Source organism: Bos grunniens, chromosome 22, assembly GCF_055505025.1.
Source record: "Bos grunniens cultivar Pamir isolate PY7600 chromosome 22, Bosgru_T2T1.0, whole genome shotgun sequence".
Classification (NCBI taxonomy): Eukaryota; Metazoa; Chordata; class Mammalia; order Artiodactyla; family Bovidae; genus Bos; species Bos grunniens.
The window spans coordinates 57,820,412-57,839,893 of NC_141186.1; the positions used below are offsets into that span (position 1 = coordinate 57,820,412).

The 19,482-nt window shown below is 54.1% G+C and overlaps 1 protein-coding gene and 1 long non-coding RNA gene across 9 annotated transcripts in view; one reads left to right on the top strand and one right to left on the bottom strand.

Annotated features, from left to right (window-relative positions):
- The window catches only part of FGD5 (FYVE, RhoGEF and PH domain containing 5), a 121,771-nt gene that overhangs the window by 25,149 nt on the left and 77,140 nt on the right, over window positions 1-19,482 (bottom strand). For 5 of the 8 annotated variants that reach the window (XM_086368737.1, XM_086368735.1, XM_086368740.1 and 2 more), the window contains exons 6-10: window positions 6,305-6,465; window positions 5,899-6,055; window positions 5,227-5,314; window positions 3,039-3,089; window positions 2,398-2,456 (exon numbers count right to left, since the gene is read on the bottom strand). In XM_086368737.1, the coding sequence (XP_086224863.1) occupies window positions 2,398-2,456; window positions 3,039-3,089; window positions 5,227-5,314; window positions 5,899-6,055; window positions 6,305-6,465 (516 nt within the window). The remainder of the gene's footprint in view (window positions 1-2,397; window positions 2,457-3,038; window positions 3,090-5,226; window positions 5,315-5,898; window positions 6,056-6,304; window positions 6,466-19,482) is intronic. The other 3 variants (XR_015151886.1, XM_086368738.1, XM_086368736.1) reach the window with 1 other exon arrangement.
- LOC147348724 (uncharacterized) lies at window positions 7,720-11,605 on the top strand. The gene is made up of 2 exons (XR_015151899.1): window positions 7,720-7,850; window positions 11,562-11,605. It is a non-coding gene; the product is annotated as an uncharacterized LOC147348724 (long non-coding RNA).

Below are 19,482 nucleotides of genomic sequence, written 5' to 3' on the forward strand. Positions count from 1 at the left end.
ACGTGAACATGGAGCATCTCATAGTGCCAGGAAGCAAGGAAGTGCTCAAAAACTAAGCAAAATAAAAATCCCCACCCAAAGCCACATTGATGGGGGCATGTGAAAGGGGCACAGGAACCAACTGGCCAACTCCTAATGGCCAAAGCTGGGACAATTTGAGAAATAAAATCAAGTGCATGGGATCAGAAGTCAAACATAACATGTTTGTGAGTTCTTACTGATATAAATAATTTAGGTATAAATTAATTTAGAACTGGTGAACACATTAATAAACAAGGGAGAAGAGACCAATCTCCCTTGCAGAAGATGTCCAAATAATTTAGGTAGACACTCTTTCCTCAAGAGGAGGGAGCATAATTCCCTACTCCTTACATGCAGGCTGCACACAGACACTTTCCTCCAACCAGTATGGACCGGCAGCTGGGGGTGGAGCTTTACATGCAGAAATCCCACCAGCACAACCTTGACCAGGCAATCACGGTTCACATCGACAGTCCTACGTCACGCTGCCAGGATGTGCCCTTCATCTGAAATTAAGAGTAGTATTTTCTGTGATCTTTCTCCCCCTAAACTATAAACTACTCATGCGTGTGTGTGTAGTTGCTTCAGCTGTGTCTGACTCTTTGCGACCCTGTGGACTGTGGCCTGCTAGGTTCCTGTCCATGGGACTCTCCAGGCAAGAATACTGGAGGGAGCTGCCATGTCCTTCTCCAGGGGACCTTCCCGACCCAGGGATCGAGCCTGCGTCTCTTATGTCTCCTGCACTGGCAGGCGGGTTCTTTACCACTAGTGCCGCCTGGGAAGCCCAAACTGTAAACCTAGTCTACTCATGACAGCTCATCGTGGGAGGGAAGACGCGGCCCTTCCTGACCGGGTTTTTCTCTTTGGAAGCAGAGACATCCCCCCTAACAGCAAGTGGGAACCCCCCGGTCCATCTGCTGCTACATCTGCTGCACAGACTCCCAAGCGCCTCTGTATTTTGGCTACATTGAGGGAAATCTCACTGTCTATACAAAATGCCAAAGAGCAGGGAGCTCCCGGACATCGGGGGAGCAGAGAGGGCCCGATGACCCACCGGATTTCCCACCCCGCTGGCTTCAGACTCCAGGCTTGCAGACTCCTCCATCAGCTACCCTGATGTCTCCCCCCAAACTCTTTTCCAACTGCGCCTACACTGGCCCCATCTTAAAGCCTCACTGGGTGACCCTCTGAGCTCTGACACACTGGCGCTTTCCCGTCTTCACGCCTGTATCCAGGCACTCTGCCTGGACCACCTCGGCCCCCTGTGCCTTCATGGCATGCGTACAGTCCTCCCTGTAAGGGCACCTTCCGTATCATCGCATCTCAGCATCCCCAGGGGACAGATGAAACCCTTTTCTGAAACTTATAGCACTTTCTCTCTCTCTCACGATGTTTATCATGATTCTTCATGTCCATGTCTTAAATGCTCTGCTAAGCAGTGACTTCCTCAAGGGCCAGGACTCATGGCTTTATCTCTGTAACTCCAGATCCCAACCTAAGACCTGACATACAGCAGGAGTCCAAAAGACGTTACTTCCCTTCCCCTTTTTCTACCTGTGGATGACTCGCTGTAAGGATGCTCTGTGCACCTGCCACAGCAAAGCCAAGCAACGGCTTGGCACACACACCACCATCACTCCCACCGCCGCCTGTGTCAGACATCACTAATCAATCACTGAACTTTCCTCACCGAGCCAGGACTCAGCCTCAGAATCATTCCCAACACACAGCTTTAGCTTATTGACAGCTTAAAGGAGCAGGAAAAAAATGTAGACACCAGTAACCATGGAAACCACTGGAACAGAGTTGGGAGGTGGGATAAAGCTGACCATCTCGGACAGACACCCAGTAAACGTCTGATCAGTGTCTCCCGAATGAAGTTACACACCGTCAGAATCAGGCGTGTGCTCAGAGCTCACGTGGTCCCGTGAATGAGCAGCTCTCAAACTTGTGTGGGCCAGACATTCACCTGGGGTGCTTGTTAAAACTGCCTATCTCTGAACCCTACCCCAGAAGTTCCAGTTGGCAAGACTGGAGGGCATGTCCAGGAATCTCTAGTTTACAGAGCACCCCGGGTGCTGATGTAGATGTCTCAGACCAGGGTCTGGACGCTACTTTTCCGGTCTGTGCAAGTCTGCAGCCCTCCTCATTGTTCAAATAAATGGGGAACCGGAGACTCGGGGAGGGACACGCAGGGCCTGAAGTCACACAGCAAGTGTCAGGGCCAGAAACCACGGCTCTTTGCAGGATCCCATGAGACACATGATGGCCTGTGCCCCTCATCAAGAAGTGGGGGTATCACAAAGCAGACCTGGGCAGGGTGGAGGGGGCCCTGGCACCTGCACCCACGGGGAAGGTGCCCGGGGCCAGACTTACGCCTTGCTCCATGCTGTCATTGGCACGGTCTGTGATCTTGGAGATGAGGGTCAGCGCACCTGAGGAGAGAAGCAGAGAGCACTGGACCTCCTGGGCAGGGCCGGGCTAGCTGCCACCTGCTCGCCTCCTGCTCCGGAAGTCCCCCTGCAGGGCCATGCTTGGGGTAGCACCAATCCCTCCCATGGCTGGTGAGGGCACTGGCCCAACCCCAGCTTGGCCGCTACTGCCTGAGTGCCTTTGACAGCAGTGTGACCCCTCCGTGCCTCAGTTTCCCTGGCTGTGTGTGGAGCGTGTCAACACAGAGACCACCCTGGCAAGTCGTATGCAGTGATGGCCACACAGGACGGGGAGGAAATCAGGAGTCTAGGGGGTTTTTTAGACCCGGCGCGCCCCCCTATCACCAAACTCTGGCCACGCCCCTTCTCCTCCTCCTCTGACTGGATGTTAGCCCACCCCCCAGGGAGTCCCCACAGTTGAGGCAAAGGGGGTATCACTCAGCAGCCCCGGAGGCCTCCTGGCCCCTGCATGCCCAGCCAGCAGGGAGAGGGCCGTGCTGTGCGCCTGGGAACTGGGGTGGAGTCCACAGCCGGGGGATGGGGGGCCCGAAGCTCCGCTTTCTCTGGGCTCACACGCACACTTACCCTGCGTGTCGTCGTACTCCGCTGAGTCTGGGCAAAGGTTATTTAAATAGTCTGCAGAGGGAACAAGAGTCAGGAGTCAGTTTGCCCGGGTGAGGCCTGCCCCCTGGGATCCACAACAGGAGACCCTCAGTCTCCAGAGACGGAGGAAGACTTCCAGAAGGACGAGGGGAACCGCCTCTCTCCTGTCAGCCCGACTATAAGAACACGCGGGCACAGAGCCGGGCCCTCAGCACCACCACCAGTGTGGCGCCCGCCACCGCTGGCCGTCCATTCATTCATCCACAGACGCCGACTGGGCGCTGCTGTGTGCCTGGTGCCATGCGAGGCCTGAAGAGGCACACAGTCTGCTGGGGGGACACAGATGTGACCACCACTCGGCAGAGGGTGACTCGCAAGACCCCTTAACACATTCACACCCACAACTGCTCGACGCAGGCTGGTCTCACTCTAGCTACCTCTCCACGCCGCTCGCTCACTGGGGCAGGGTCGGCATTCTTGCTACGTGCCACGTTTGCTCAGACCCCAGGGCCTTTGCACTTACAATTTCTTCCCCTTGGTACGCTCTTCTTTCAGATGGTCATATGGCTCGTGCCCTCACTTCACTGAGACCTCTGTTCAGTGTTACCTCCTCAGACAAATCTCATCTGACGCCTGGATCTAATACAGCAGCCTGTTCCCCTGAATGCCCTTAACCTGCCTTCGTTTTCTTGAGAGCTCTTATCACGGACATAATATATTTTTAATTCCTTATTTGCTTGTTTGAGTATAAGCTCATAGTGTCACAGACTCTGGTTGTTGAATTTACCTCTACGTCCTCAGTTTCTAGCACAGAGTCTGGTACACAGTAGGTGCTTAATAAATCCTGGTTGAATTAGATGAACAAACCCTCCATCTCCTGGCCCAAATGTCTTTTTTCACAGGTTGATTGCTTTCTGGGTTACACGCATATCTCTATGGGTGCAGTTCCATTTCTCCCCAGCAGAGCGTCAGCTCCTGGGCCAGGGGCTCTCTGTCCACTTGGGGGGCAGTTGCTCAGGGAGGGGATGACATTCCCAGGGGACAGTTTGTAGAGAAGGAAGCAAAGAGGATCTGGGGCTGAGACCCAAGAAACACTGACATTCCTGGAGTCATGAGGAGGAGAGTGAGAAGAGTCAGAGAGGTCAGAAGGAGGAGGGAGAGCGTGTGTCACAGAAGCCCAGGAGGAAAGGGCTTCGAGAAGCAGGAAGCGGTCAGTGACAAAGCCACAGAGAGGGCCAACAGGTCCGAGGGGAAAACATCCGCTGACTCAGGAGGGCTCTGGTGATAAGAGCAGACTTAGGGAAACGAGACCCACAGAAGCCAGGGAGGAAATGCAGACCAGGGGAAGATGAGAGTCGTTGTGTGTTTGGCTGGGAGAGGCTGCAGCGAGATGCAGCAGCTGGGCACTCTCAAGCAAGTTTCCACGTGGCCGCGGGGGTCCGGAGCTCAGCGGGAGGAAGGGGGTGGGCTGGGTGCCTGGCACCTTCCCAGGGGTGGGGGGCAGGACTGAGAGACCCTGCCTGCCCCGTCCGGCCACAGTGGGAGGCCGGGTGTCCCCTGCCGCTCCACAGGTGCTGCCCCTCGCCCGGCGTCTGTGCCCTGGCCCTCCATCCAGCCACAGTGGGAGGCCGGGTGTCCCCCGCGACTCCGCAGGTGCTGCCCCTCCACTCTCCCCGCCCGGCCTCTGCGCCCTGCCCTCCCGTCCAGCCACAGTGGGAGGCCGGGTGTCCCCCGCCACTCTGCGGGTGCCGCCCCTCTGCTCTCCCCGCCCGGCCTCTGTGCCCTGCCCTCCCGTCCAGCCACAGTGGGAGGCCGGGTGTCCCCCGCCACTCTGCGGGTGCCGCCCCTCCACTCTCCCCACCCGGCGTCTGCGCCCTGCCCTCCCGTCCAGCCACAGTGGGAGGCCGGGTGTCCCCCGCCACTCTGCGGGTGCCGCCCCTCCACTCTCCCCACCCGGCGTCTGCGCCCTGCCCTCCCGTCCAGCCACAGTGGGAGGCCGGGTGTCCCCCGCCACTCTGCGGGTGCCGCCCCTTCACTCTCCCCACCCGGCGTCTGCGCCCTGCCCTCCCGTCCAGCCACAGTGGGAGGCCGGGTGTCCCCCGCCGCTCCGCAGGTGCTGCCCCTCCGCTCTCCCCGCCCGGCCTCTGCATTCTGCCCCCCTGGGGCCCACCTGTGAGGAGCGCTTCGTACTGGAACAGGCGTCGCACCACCCGCAGCAGCCGGTGCTTCACGTTCTGGCCGCCTCCCTGCTGACTCTGCTGATCCCAAGACCAGGACAACGAAACTCCATCAGGGACCCCTGCCCCTGGCTCCGGACTCACGGCATCCCATGTGAGCCCAGCCACACACGTCCCAGCCATGTCTTCTAGCCGGGCCGAGCCATCTCCAAAACCAGGGTCCCCTCCTCCAGGAAGTCCTCTCAGATTAGCTCTGCCCCACTCTGACAGTTCGTTCCTTCAGGCTCACACACTGCTACCTACACTCAGTAATATGTCTCTTCCAAGCCCCGTTAGCGATAGAGAAAAGTCCATGAAGCTAGCGGTTACTGGATCCTCAGCTGGTGGCCATTTGTTGCTCACTCCGATGGCTTTAGGGCCCCGGCTTGCTTTGTGCTTCTCTCCCGGGACAGGAGAACAGCTGCTAAAACCCTCCCCATGGCCAGTGCTCGTGGAGTTGTCAGTGATGGCCCAGGGCGGGATGTTCCGGGTTTTCCCTTCTGCTGGGTCACCCTCTCCTCCCCAACCCCCCTAGGTCTGACCACCCGATTGGCATGAAGCCCTTCCATGCCCATCCCCACCCCTGCATCCTGAGAGCGGGTTCCTGGGACGAACAAGGGACCCACCTCAAATTCTCGGACAGCCGCTGCCAGCCGCGGGGCGTGGAGGCAGTTCTCCCCGAGCAGACTCAGGTACCTGTCGAACTGCAGGATGTGAGTGGCGTGGTGCGCAAACTCCTGCTCCCGGGCCAGGAAGACGTCGGCCACCTTCTGTTGGCCTTCCCTGCAGTCAAGGAGAGGGGGACGGGGCCCCAAGAACTCAGGCTCGAGCCCCCGTGACGGTGAGCGCCGGCAGGGCATCCCGGGTGGTGGACCCTCCCGCGGCAGGCGAGGGACCAGGCACCTCCGTGTCTTGGCGCCCCGGCCCGTCAGATGGAGACGCCGCTTTACATGGTCGGGGGGCGGGGTTGCCCGCCCCTCCCCAGCATTCCCCTTGGCAACGGGGTGGGGGTGGGGGCCCGGGGCAGCTCACCAGTGTGCCAGCCTCTCCTCCAGCTCCTCCAGGATCCCCTGGTGAAGGTCGTGGATGGCCGGGAGCTCACTCAGGCCGCGTCTCAGCTCCTCCCGGCCCACCGGGTCCTTGCCCTCGTAGTCCATCTCATCCAAGGCCCTCACGACTGCTCCGTGGAAATCCTGAAACCCAGAGACGCCTGTTACTAATGTGTACTCCCACAGGACTGATTGAACCCAGGCCCCCTGGCAACCGCCCCGCGGCTCTGGAGTCCTGACTCCGTGCTGACTCCAGGGACCTCCTGCCAGGGTCTCAGACCCTGTGAACCGGGGGTGATCACAGGTAACAGATGCCCAAGGAGCCCCCACAAGCTCCTGGCATGGAGCAGGTCTAAAGCTTGCTCATTCCTCCCCTTCCTTGTGGGGACTCCCCTGCCTTGGGTATACCCTGTTCTTTTACAGGACAGGTAAGAAGTGGGGTAGTTCCTTCTCTGAAGAAATATTATACAGCTCTTGCTTTACAACTATCCACCTTTAAAGAAGTTCATGGGCTGCTCTTTCACAACGAAGTCTAAAGAAACCACAGGCGCCTGCTCCCGGGTGTAAAAGCAGTGAAGATGGCAACTGTGTAGAAACACCCACAGGTAAGGGCTAAGAGATCAAGAGAAAGCTGCCTCCCCATCGCAACACAGCTGCGTGAAAAGTGAGCAAAGGAAAAAGCTGAAAGGAAGCGGGATGAAATGTAAACAGTGTCGGGGGTATGGAATTAGGAACCGATTACTTTCCCTCTTCTTGTCTCTGTTTTCTAAAATTTCTGTGAAACGATTAGGTACTTTAAAAATTAAATTTAATAAACATTAACATTATAAAGAATGTAAGACTTCTTTCTCACAACAAAAATATCTGATCTTCAAATACACAGACCCTTACACGAGGCTCAGCGCTTAAAAGTTATAAATACACGGAATATCCTGAAGCCACCTTGAGTCCTGAAGCAGCAAACATCGGGTGAGCCTCAACATCAAAAGTCACGGTCCAGCCACGCAGATGTTGCTGCTCAGTCGCTGAGCCACGTCAGACTCTTTGCGACCCTATGGACTGTGGCCCAGGAATCCTCTGTCCATGGGATTCTCCAGGCAAGAACACTGGAGTGGGCGCTCGTGCCATCCTCCAGGGGATCTTCCGAACCCAGGGATCATCTCTTACATTACCTCCACTGGCAGGTGGATTCTTTATCACTAGCGCCACCCTGGAGTTTGCTCATATTCATGCCCACTGAGTCAGTGATACTATCTAATCATCTCACCCTCTGTCGCACCCCCTTCTCCTCCTGTCCTCAATCCTTCCCAGCATCAGGGTGTTTCCTGATGAGTCAGCCCTTCGCATCAGGTGGCCAAAGTACTGGTCCAGCCCCAATCCAGAAGGTCAAGCCGCCTTGGCAGCATTCAGGAAGGACAACCACCCTGCCTTGTTCAACTGCCTCCCTGACGGGGACCTCATCAGTGGGCAAGAAGGTTAATCCCATCGCTGAACAGCTGTCACTGTGAGAGAAGTCTTTCGTTACAGAGGTATCTGAAAAGGGCAAGTGCCCAAGAGGCAGGGAGGTGGGTGGGGCGGAGGGAGGGAGTGGAGGAGAGGGAAAGAAAGGGAAACGAGAAGGCAGAGGAAGGGGAATGGATGGACGGAGCGAGACAGATCACAGGAGCGGGGCAGATACCCAGGGAGACTCTCTGGCCGCCCCAGAACATCGGCAAGGAGGCCACGGTGCTCCAGGAGGGACGGCAGGTATGAGGTTGCAGAGGTCTCCACTTCAACACGGCACCCTGTCCTGCAATGAACTCCTGGTGCCGCGAACGGCAAGGGGGCCACGGGGAGGGCCGTCACCCTCTTGCTGTCCCGAGGAGCTCACCACCCATCACTCAGGTCAGAAACTCTGAGTCCTCTGGGCAGAGAGAGCATGTGTGTCCTTAAGCGGAGGCCACACGCTCGAGCCATAATTAGAAACCGAATTCCATTGTACCTGAGCAGCCAAAGCCTTTCCTGAAAGCCAGTCCCGGGGGGGGTGGTGGAGGAAGTATGAGTGACAGGGAGAGGCCAGCTGGGTGGGGTCGGCAGCCAGAGGGCGGTGGTTCTGAATTCTTAGTTCTGCCCAGAGCCGGCTCTGGGACACCGGGGTCGTTCTGAACCTGGAGGGGAGGTCTCTCTGCTGACCTGGCGCGGGAGGACCCACCCACTCCTTCCTTCCGGGTCTCTGTGTCTTTTAGGAGCCAGCCTCCAGCCCCACAGGGAATCCTAAGCCTTGTTCAGTCGCTCAGTCGTGTCTCTTTGCGACCCTGTGGACTGCAGCACGCCAGGCCTCCCTGTCCTTCACCATGCCCTAGAGTTTGCTCAAACTCATGTCCACTGAGTCAGTGATGCCGTCCAACCATCTCATCTTCTGTTGCCCACTTCTCCTCCTGCCCTCAGCCATTCCCAGCATCAATGTCTTTTTCAGTGAGTCAGCTCTTCGCACCAGGGGTCCAAAGGATTGGAGCTTCAGCATCAGTCCTTCCAATGAGCATTCAGGGCTGATTTCCTTTAGGACGGACTGGTTTGATGTCCTGGTTGTCCAAGGGACTTCTCAGCCCTGGCATCCCAGAGAGAGAAACATGCTGACCCGGCCGATCACCCCTCCTGCCCGGCAGCTGGTTGACAGCGGACTTTAACACACTCCCTCATTGGCTCTGGGCAGGTTCCAGCTCAGCTACCCCAGAAGTGATCACAGGCAAACTGCCAAGCTATCTGAGCCTGTTTCCTCACCTGTAAAATGGGGAAGACAGTGCCACCAAGTATACACAGCGTGAGGCTCCTGAGAGGCTCGTCCTGATGTTTAAAACTGCCTTGGAGACTGTCAAGCGCTATTCCCACAGCAGCAATGCTTCTGCTTTCCTTTATTTTTTTAAAGTAAGTTTATTTATTTTTGGCCGCACTGGGTCTCCGTGGCCGCTTGAGGGCTTTCTCTAGTTGCGGGGAGTGGGGCTACTCTCCAGATGTGGCGCTCTGGCTTCTCCCTGCAGCGGCTTCTCTTGTTGCAGAGCACAGGCTGTTACTCTGCAGCAAATGGGATTTTCCCAGACCAGGGATCGAACCTGTGTCCCACTGCACTTGATTCTTATCCACTGCGCCACCAGGGAAGCCCTGGCTCTGCTTGAGATAAGACATCCTCAGAACAGGGCCACGTCTGTACGTTCCCTCCCATCTTCTGACGTCCAGCAGAGTGTGCTATCAACAGAGGAGTTTTATAATGCCTGCGGATAGATGGATGGCAGGGCCCTCATTTAACAGAAAAGGAGAGTGAGTCATGGGGGAGCCAAGACCTGAATTGGGTCACCCTGACACGCAGATCGAGTACACAGAAGTGGGGAGAGGGAGGGGGAAGGACAAGCAAAGACAAGGCTGACGGCTGCGTCTGCATCACACTCCAGGGAGCTGAAATATTAATGGCTTTGCAAGCTGGCTTCTCATCTGTAATTAATTCTCACTCAATTGGCTCAGTCCCAACGGGCAGGACGGCCACCATCAACATGAGTCATTCCATAAACTGGGGCACAATGGGAATTGTTCAGACATCGGTTCGCAAACTCACTGGAAGTGCGGAGAACACGCCACCCTGTCCATGGCTCCCTGGACGGTTTCTGCCGTCACCGTACCAGGGGGCCCAGCAACCACCACAGACGGAGGATAGGTGTACTGGGACCGTGGTCCTCATCTCTTTATCACTCAACAAGTACCCTGAGCACTTGCTCTGCTCCGAGACGTCAGGGAAGAAGGGTGGGAGCAGGAGAGACGCTGTCCTGCCCCCAAAGAGCGTGCAGTCTCGGGGAAAGGCAGAGAGCAACGTGATGATGTCAACACAGGGTGTAAGCGTCCACTGGAAAAGCACCGGGGCATGCAGGCCCCGGGAAGGAGACCTGGCTTAGCTCCAGGGGGCCACGCCCTGGAGACAAGAGGGGCAGTGGTACGCGCTGGGGACAGCAGGTGCAAAGGCCCTGAGGTGCGGGAGGAGCTGAGCTGGCTGTGGTCTGAGTGTGCGGGTGGCTAAGTGGGTGCATGTGTGTGTGTGCTCAGGATGGGAAGCTGAGGATGCTGAGGGCTCAGACAGGACCATCCCACAGGCGCCCTGCAGGCTTCTTAAGGGACTTGGGTTTCATCCTGGGGTGATGGGGAATCCTGAAGGGTGCTAAACAGGGGAGTAAAATGACCAGATATCTCTCTTTACAAGTTCACTTTGCTGGGAGAACAAACTGGAGGTGGCCAGTCCGTTGTTCTGTGTTCAGTTCTATCTGTTGCCTCTTGACCTGCATACAGGTTTCTCAGGAGGCAGGTAAGGCCCGGTACTCCCCTCCCTTTAGGAATTTTTCACAGTTTGTTGTGACCCACACAGTCGAAGGCTCTGCTGTCGTCAGTGAAGCGGAAGTGGGTATTTCTCTGGGATTCCCTTGTCTTCTCCATGATCCAATGAACGCTGATGATTTGATCTCTGGTTCCTCTGCCTTTTCTAAATCCAGCCTGTACATCTGAAACTTCTCGGTTCAAATGCTGCTGAAGGCTAGTTTGAAGGATTTTGAGCATAATCTTATTAGCACATGAAATGAGCACAATTTCATGATAGTTTGAACATTCTTTGGCATGGCCCTTCTTTGGGATCGGAATGAAAACTGACCTTTTCCAGTCCTCTGGCCACTGCTGAGTTTTCCAAATTTGGTTACATATTGAGTGCAGCACTTTAACGGCATCATCTTTTAGGATTTGAAATAGCTCAGCTGGAATTCCATCACCCCCACCAGCATTGTTCGTAGTGATGCTTCCTAAGGCCCACTTGACTTCGCATTCCAGGATGTCTGGCTCTAGGTGACTGATCACACCATCGTGGTTATCTGGGTCATTAAGACCTTTTGTACAGTTCTGTGTATTCTTGCCACCTCTTCTTGATCTCTTCTGCTTCTGTTAGGTCCTTACTGCTTCTAACCTTTATCGTGCCCATCTTTACATGAAATGTTCCCTTGATCTCCAATTTGCTTGAAGAGATCTCTAGTTCCACTATATATTACAACTGTCTTTTAAAGTACATAAATTAATATTTTTAGTTGGAGTTTCAATATCAAGCTCCCAAAAATTAACAGAATGAATAGACAGAAAAGTACACCACTTAATACTGTTAACAAATCAGCACACTCCGATTTGATGGATTCACATCAACCCCTATTGAGATCCCAGCTGCCTTTTATTCTTTTTTACAGCAATTGACAAGCTGATCCTAAAGTTCATATGAAGACGTAACAGATCCACAACAGTCCAAACAATCTTCAAAAGGAACAAAGCTGGAGGAATCACGCTTCCTGATTTCAAAACTTACTATGAGGCTACAAGAACCGAGATTGTGTGGTAATGACATAAGGATATTTAGGTTAATGGAATGGATCTGAGAATTCAGAAATAAATCCTCACACATTTATAGTCAATTGATTTTTGACAAGGGTGCCAAGAAAATTCAATGAGAAAATAATCTTTTCAACAAATGGTGCTGAGATATTTGAATATCCATATGCAAAAGAATGAATACGGACTCCTTCTTTAGCTCATACACAAAAGTTAACTCACAATGAAACACTAAAAGTAAGAGCTAATACTATAAAACTTTTAAAAAATGAGAGTAAATCTTCGTGATTTGGGGTTAGGTAAAGCTTTCTTTGCAGAAGACCTAGGTTTGATCCCTAGGTTGGGAAGATCCCCTGGAGAAGGGAAAGGCTACCCACTCCAGTATTCTGGCCTGGGGAATTCCACGGAGTATACAGTCAGACTACACAGATGGCACAACTGAGCGACTTTCACTTTCAAAGCTTTGTTAGATACAACACCAGAAGCCCAAGCAATGAAAGAAAAAATGAATTAGGGTTTATCAAAATTTAAAACTTCTGTGCTTCAAAGAATACTATCAAGGATACAGAATGGGGAAGATATATTTGTAAATCATGTATCTGATTAGGGGCTTGTATACATAATTATAGTAAAAAAAAAAAACACCCATTAAAAAATAGGCAAAGGATTTGAAAAGACATCTCTCCAAAAAATATATACAAATGGCCAAAAAACACGTGGAAGGATGCTTAACATCACTAGTCATCAGGGAAATGCAAAATCAAAGTCACAAGTAATAACCGCCCACCAGGATGGTTATCATTAAAAAGACCTAACAACAAGCACTGCGAGAACTGGAGAAACTGGAATGATCACACGACACCGGTGGGAAGGCACTGCTGGTAAAGGATCCACCCGCCAGTGCAGCAGATGCAGAGATGTGGGTTCGATCCTGTATCTGAAAATGGACTTGCGTCCAGAATATTTAAATAACTCCCACAAATCAATAAGAAAAGGAGAGACAAGCCAATGAAAGAACAGGCCAAGGACGTTTTTCAAAAGAGGATTTCCAAAGGGCCAGTAAACAGAGGAAAGATACTCAGTTTCATTCATCATCAGTTGAAACAACTTAAGAAACCACAACGGCCGTGAAACAGCACCGACGGCGTGGGAATGCTGGCCAGTGCGCGTGAGTCGGGGCCGTGAGCAAACAGCACCGACGGCGTGGGAATGCTGGCCAGGGCGCGTGAGTCGGGGTCGTGAGCAAACAGCACCGACGGCGTGGGAATGTTGGCCAGTGCGCGTTGAGTAGGCACCGATGGCGTGGGAATGCTGGCCAGTGCGCATGAGTCGGGGCTGTGAGTAAACAGCACCGACGGCGTGGGAATGCTGGCCAGTGCGCGTGAGTCGGGGTCGTGAGCAAACAGCACCGACGGCGTGGGAATGCTGGCCAGTGTGCGTGAGTCAGGGTGTATGTCGCTTCAACCACATTATAAATCTACTCGGCAGCTTCTAATGAAGTTAAATCTACACTCACCCCATGGCCCGACAATTCCCCCGTCTTCCAGTGGGCACAGTGGTAAAGATCCACTTGCCAACGCAGGGGACGCAAGACACCTGGGTTCAGTCCCGGGGTTGGGAAGAGCCCCTGGAGAAGGAAGTGGCAACCCACTCCAGTGTTCCTGCCTGGAGAATCCCACGGACAGAGGAGCCTGGTGGGCTGTAGTCCACGGGGTCGCAGAGAGTGGCAGGACTGAGCGACTAGCCCCTGGGTCTTAGTTGCCGCACGGGGGGTCTTCACTGCATCGTGTGTGCGTCCTCTAGTTGTGGCAAGTGGGCTCCAGAGATCTGGGGTCATGGCCTGAAGAGAGCCACCCTGACCTCAGAACGTCTCTGAAGTCTCCTATTTCAGCTTAACAATGAATGCGTATTTTACACTGTTCTCCAAAATGTGCTGTGCTTAGTCGCTCAGTCGTGTCTGACTCTTTGTGATCCCGAGGACTGTAGCCTGCCAGGCTCCTCTGTCCATGGGATTCTCCAGGCAAGAATACTGGAGTGGGTCACCATTCCCTTCTCCAGGGAATCTTCCTGACCCAGGGATCGAACCCAGGACTCCCGAATTGCAGATAGATTCTTTACCATCTGAGCCACCAGGGAAGCACCCAAATATATCCATGTCCAATTTATTTAAAATTGCGTATCTAGAGCAAAGCAGAGGCTCTTAATAAACGTGCCACGTTTCTTGGGGGACGTCAACTACTCTGCAGGCTACCTACTGCCTACCTGGAGCGGACCCACGTGTGTCCCAGCCTGGAAGGTAAGGACTACACAGAATTCTGCACTGTCAGGCTGCCTGCCCTTCTCTGCATGTTTCTATTATCGCCCCTCCAATCAAGCAGGGAGCAGACTCTCACTCATGTTTCTTTCACTCTCGCATTGACCTGGCTTTGTTCACAAACTGTGCTGAACGGATGTTTGCTACTTTCCTACTAGGTTCTCAGTTCCAGGGGCAGCCTTTCAACTCCCAATGATCAGGCTGTACTCTGGACCAAAGAATCACAAATCTCTGAGGGTGGGACCTGAGTATCCGTGTTTTTTAAAGCTCCTGGGTACCCAGGCACGGGCAGCCTGTGTTCAGGGAACTTACAGGATCACGCATCTGTGGGTCTCAAATGTCAGTGTCAACACAGGTATTGCCTGCAGGGTCCTGAGGACACAGATGTCCAGGCCCCACCCTCCAAGTCTCTGACCTAGAAGATCTGGGGTGGGATCTAAGCATACTTCTCTCCCTCAAGCTCCCGGGAGATGCGGACGCTGCTGGTTCAGGGACCGCACCTTGGGACCTGCTGATGGAGACGAGTCTTTCTCACACTGTCCTCCGCAGAGACCCAGGGGGAAGGGAGGCAGAGGCAGAGTCGACTGTGGCCTCCTCCTGCCTCTGAACAAAAGTGTCTCCATTTCACCCACTCTTCGTCTTGGTGTCCTGAGTGGCATTCCCTGTGATAAAAAGCTTCTGTGGCTAAAGACATCTGAGTCCTGCCAGCCGTCTCAGGGTGAGGCCCCGAGACAGAAGAGACTTTCCAAGGTCGCACAGCAATTTTTTTCCCTGTGTTGCATGAAAATTTAAAAGGAAGAGCCAATGCCTACAGTGGGAACCTCCTCTCCTAAGATGCCCCGACAGCTACTGCCTTCACACCTCCCACCATGGGGAGCCCGTCACCCGCTCACCCCATCAGTTCAGGGGGAAAGAAAGCACGTCTTCTCACACTTGACTAAAATCTGCCTCTCTCTGCTTCTCCCAAAGATCCACGCCCTCTCTGCCCCTGAAGAGCCCAGCAAAGACTTAGAAACCTAACCACCCCCGTATCCTTCCAAGCTGATTAAAAACTATTTCTGAATGGGCAGGGGCTGCAAAGGTAAGTAAGAGACAGTTACTCTCCCTGTCCCTGAGAAACACAGAATTTTCTTGGTTCTGCACCCACTTCCCCAGGATGAAGTCGTTTGGGGGCTTAGTCTGGGTTATACTTGGGGTCCCCCAGTGCCACTCCCTGCCACCAAACCCACCAGCCCAACCTCCCCTACAACTCCTTCCCCGCACCCGCCTTTCTCGAGTCCTGAGGGCTTGGAGATTCCTGTTCTTCCCTTTTGAAACATGAAGCATCGTGGCGTTCAGGCTCTGCCTGAAGACCAGCCCTCCAGACACTTCCTGTACAGCCCACACTCCCAAGCCCTCCCCTCTGTGAATTTGTTTCTGCTGCTTCTATCTGCCGAAAAGCCTGTTTCTACTCCTATCCATCCACGTCCATGTCAATATCTCCTCTTCCAGGAAGCCTCCCTGGACATCACTCCTCCCGCTCACATGACTCCACCCCTCCTCAGACTCCTTGCCGCCTCACTGGAATGTCCCACGTCCATCTGTGTACGGATGTGAGAGTTAGGGGCTTCCCAGGTAGTACTAGTGGTAAAGAACCCGCCTGCCCATGCAGGAGACATAAGAGATGAGGGTTCGATTCCTAGGTTGGGAAGATCCCCTACTGGAGAAGGAAATGGCAATCCACTCCAGTATTCTTGCCTGGAGAATTCCATGTTCAGAGGAGCCTGGTGGGCTGTGGTCCATAGGGTTGCAAAGAGTCAGACATGAAGTGACTTAGCGCACACGCACGGGAGAGTTGGACCATAAGGAAAGCTGGGCACTGAAGAATTGATGCTTTTGAACTGTGGTGTTGGAGAAGACTCTTGAGAGTCCCCTGGACTGCAAGGAGATCCAACCAGTCCATTCTAAAGGAGATCAACCCTGAATATTCATTGGAAGGACTGATGCTGAAGCTGAAGCTCCAGTACTTTGGCCACCTGATGCAAAGAGCTGACTCATTGGAAAACACCTTGAAGCTGGGAAAGACTGAAAATAGGAGGAGAAGGGGGCGACAGAGGATGAGATGGTTGGATGGCATCACCGACTCGATGGACATGAGTTTGAGTAAGCTCTGGGACAAAGTGAAGGACAGGGAAGCCTGGGGTGCTGCAGTCTATGGGGTCGCAAAGAGGTGGACACGACTGAGCGACTGAGCGACAGCCAGTCTCTCAGAGCTCTGCAGTCAACCAGGCCTGGCTCCGCTTCTCACTTTGGGTAAGTCACCTTCTCTGGGACTCAGTTTTGGACCCACCCAACCACCTGAAAAATAGTTACTGAGCACAAACTGTGCAACTGAACAAGCTAACGTAAGTAAACCACCAAGCACACGCCGGAGGCGCTTAGCAAAGCCCCTGTGGCTGGGTGGAGAAAGGGGGGCCTAGCGGGCTCAAACTTATGGCCCACCAGTTTAAGTAAATAAAGTCTTAAATTCGATGCTAAGTCCCTCTAGATCCTGTGTTTGTCCCCGTCATTCATGTCAGCACCGAGGCCGCCACCAAATGAAACTCCTACGTGCTGATAAGACAGAGGGCTTCTGAGTGACCCCCCGCTTTCTCTGGGCAGTGTGGGGAGTCGGGCTGGGTCCATGGTGCTCCTGATGCCCCCGACACCCTTCCCCGAGGTCACCGCCACTGAGGGTGGGGGGAGTCGCTGTCAGAGGGAGCACTCAGGAGGACCCATGAGCCTCTCCCTGCCCTTCTGCACTGTGTCTGCCCAATCCCCTTCCCCACGTCCTTTCGCTCCTTCCTAAGACCCTGCCAGTCCTCAGGCCCCCCGCCGCGGGCACCTCTTTTTGCCCAGGGTCCCTGAGAGCCCTCTCCTGGAGCGTCAGCTAACCGCTCTCCACTTAACGCTTTGCATGCACGTCCTTCCCCAAGCCCCCTCCCTCCACCCCCGCAACTTAACCCACCATGTGTCCCCAGGCTTAGCCTGGTCTGCTCCAGTGCTTGCTGCCTTAAGGAGCCAAGAAGTCAGCCGGCCCTCCCTTTCCCACACTCGACAGCCCACGGTCACCGGGCTCACAGTCCTCAAATCGGCCCGCAGCGCTGCAGGCCACCGGCACTCTTGAGGGGGTCACCCAACAGCCTCCCACGGACCTTCAGCGGATCAAACCCTAACTCCCAGCCTGCCTTGCAGGGCTCGCCCAGACCCCCAGGTGCAAAACCCACAGACATGACTGCGTCTACAGCGTCTGAAGGACAGCAGGGAGGTAGTGGTCAGAGGAGGCAATGCAGACAGGGGTGAGGATCAGGTCAAGGAGGGCCTCCCCGGGGAGGGGCCTCTCCTGGGGTCTCAGACAGTGACAGCTTCCAGAGTCACCTCTCCCAGTTGTGTGCTGGCTTCTGCACAGGCCTACAATGTCTTAGCCCAAAGGAGAGATCGAGGGTGGGAATGCTCTGCGTCTGCCAGGAGAGGGATGTTTTGCAGATGAGAAAACCGAGAACCGAAGGTGTCTAGGGACCACGTCGCTTCAGAATCTCCAGTGACTCACTGTATGCGAGGAAAAGCAGAAGCCTCCAAGCCTGCATTTTTAGGGACATCTCAGGCTGCTTCTAACCTTGGTTTAGGGCCAGTCACCTGACCCCTCATTCTATCTCCACCCTGCCTTTCCCAATGCACCCATGCCAAGGCTGTGCTGACAGTGCCCATTCTCCACACGTCACCATGTACCTTCAGGCCCGGGAGTGCTCCTGGCTGACCACCTGCCCTCCTCCACCACCTGGGCCTGGTGACTTCCTCAAACTCCATGTCTGTGGCAGCTCTTCTGCCAGCCTTCCTGGGTACACCCAAGGGGAATAAGTCTGTCCATCCCCCACGCGCCTGAGGACACCTGCACAAATCACACTCACCACAGAGCAGCACCGCGGCTCACGTGTGCAGTTCTCCTCCCTACTTCCACCCTCCCCCCCAACAGAGAGGGAGACATCTACTCAAGGGCAGGTTCTGGGCCTTCTCCATCCTGGGGATCCAAGGCCTGTCTCAGCGCCTACAGTGTAGGAAACATTCTGGGATGTTCTGTCCAGAAGGAACGGGTAAGTCAGATGGATGGACAGTGGGTGGGTGGGTGCGGGGATGGACGGACGGATGGATGGGTGGGTGGATGGATGGATGGGTGGATGGGGAGTCTGACGTATGACTGGGTGGATAGATGGGTAGGTGGACCACTGAATGGATGGATGGATGGATGAATGGACAGATGGATGGATGGATGGACGGATGGGTGGATGGGAGTCTGATGAATGACTGGGTAGATAGATGGGTGGGTGGACCACTGAATGGATGGATGGATGGATGGACGGACAGATGGATGGGTGGACGGACAGATGGATGGGTGGATGGATAGATGGATGGATGGGTGGATGGGGAGTCTGATGTATGACTGGGTGGATAGATGGGTGGGTGGACCACTGAATGGATGGATGGATGGGTGAATGGACAGATGGATGGACGGATGGACAGATGGATGGATGGTGGATGGGAGTCTGATGAACGACTGGGTGGCTGCATACATCATTAGCTGCACACACAGATGAAAGGAAAAAGAGTGGATAAAATCCTGGCTAGATGAGTGGATGAGAAATTGAACAAACAGACAGATGGGCAGGTGGATAAATATATTTAGGACTTGGTTCATGGAAGGACAGAACAAGTCTTTAAACCAGAAGTCAGGAAAATTTCCTATAAAGGCCAGATGATAAATATTTCAGACTTTATGAGCCACATGTGGTCTCAGTCACATAATTCTTCTTTGCCTCTTTTTTCCACACGTGTTTAAAATATGTGAAATCCATTTTTAGTTCATAGGCTGTAAGAAAACAAGATCCTGACCATCAGAATTCAATTCTGGATGACCAGAAATTTTACTATTCCCAGAGGTAGCTCCATCTGAGAGCTACCATATGAGAAACACAAAGTTAAATTCGAAACACAGAAGGTCAGAGGCCATCCCCATCCGCCTCTCAACAAGAGCACAGTGGAGTTGAGGCGTGTTCTGGAATGAATGGGCCCATTGGTCCCTCTCCGCAACGGGGCAGCCTTGGGACTTCAACAGCAGTGGATCTCCATGGAGAAATTCTTAAGAGTACCCACCAACCTTAGCAATCAGACAAAGACCCTGGGGGACGGCAGTGGTGGAGAACATCCCCAAGTCTGTGGTCTCCTTGGGCCGGTGTCCCTGCTAGGACTCGAGTCACACTGGGGTGTTTGCGCCACTTCTCTCCCCATAAGCACTGACATCACAGTGCAGATCCAGACCACGATTTCCCACACGAGCTTCTGAGTGTTTTTTATGGGCTCTTTTTTCCCCTCCTCAGGATATTGTCAGGGATTACCAGCGGCTTCAGCATCTTTCCAACTGGCAGGAAGCAGTGCAAGCCCAGATGGAAGTTTCC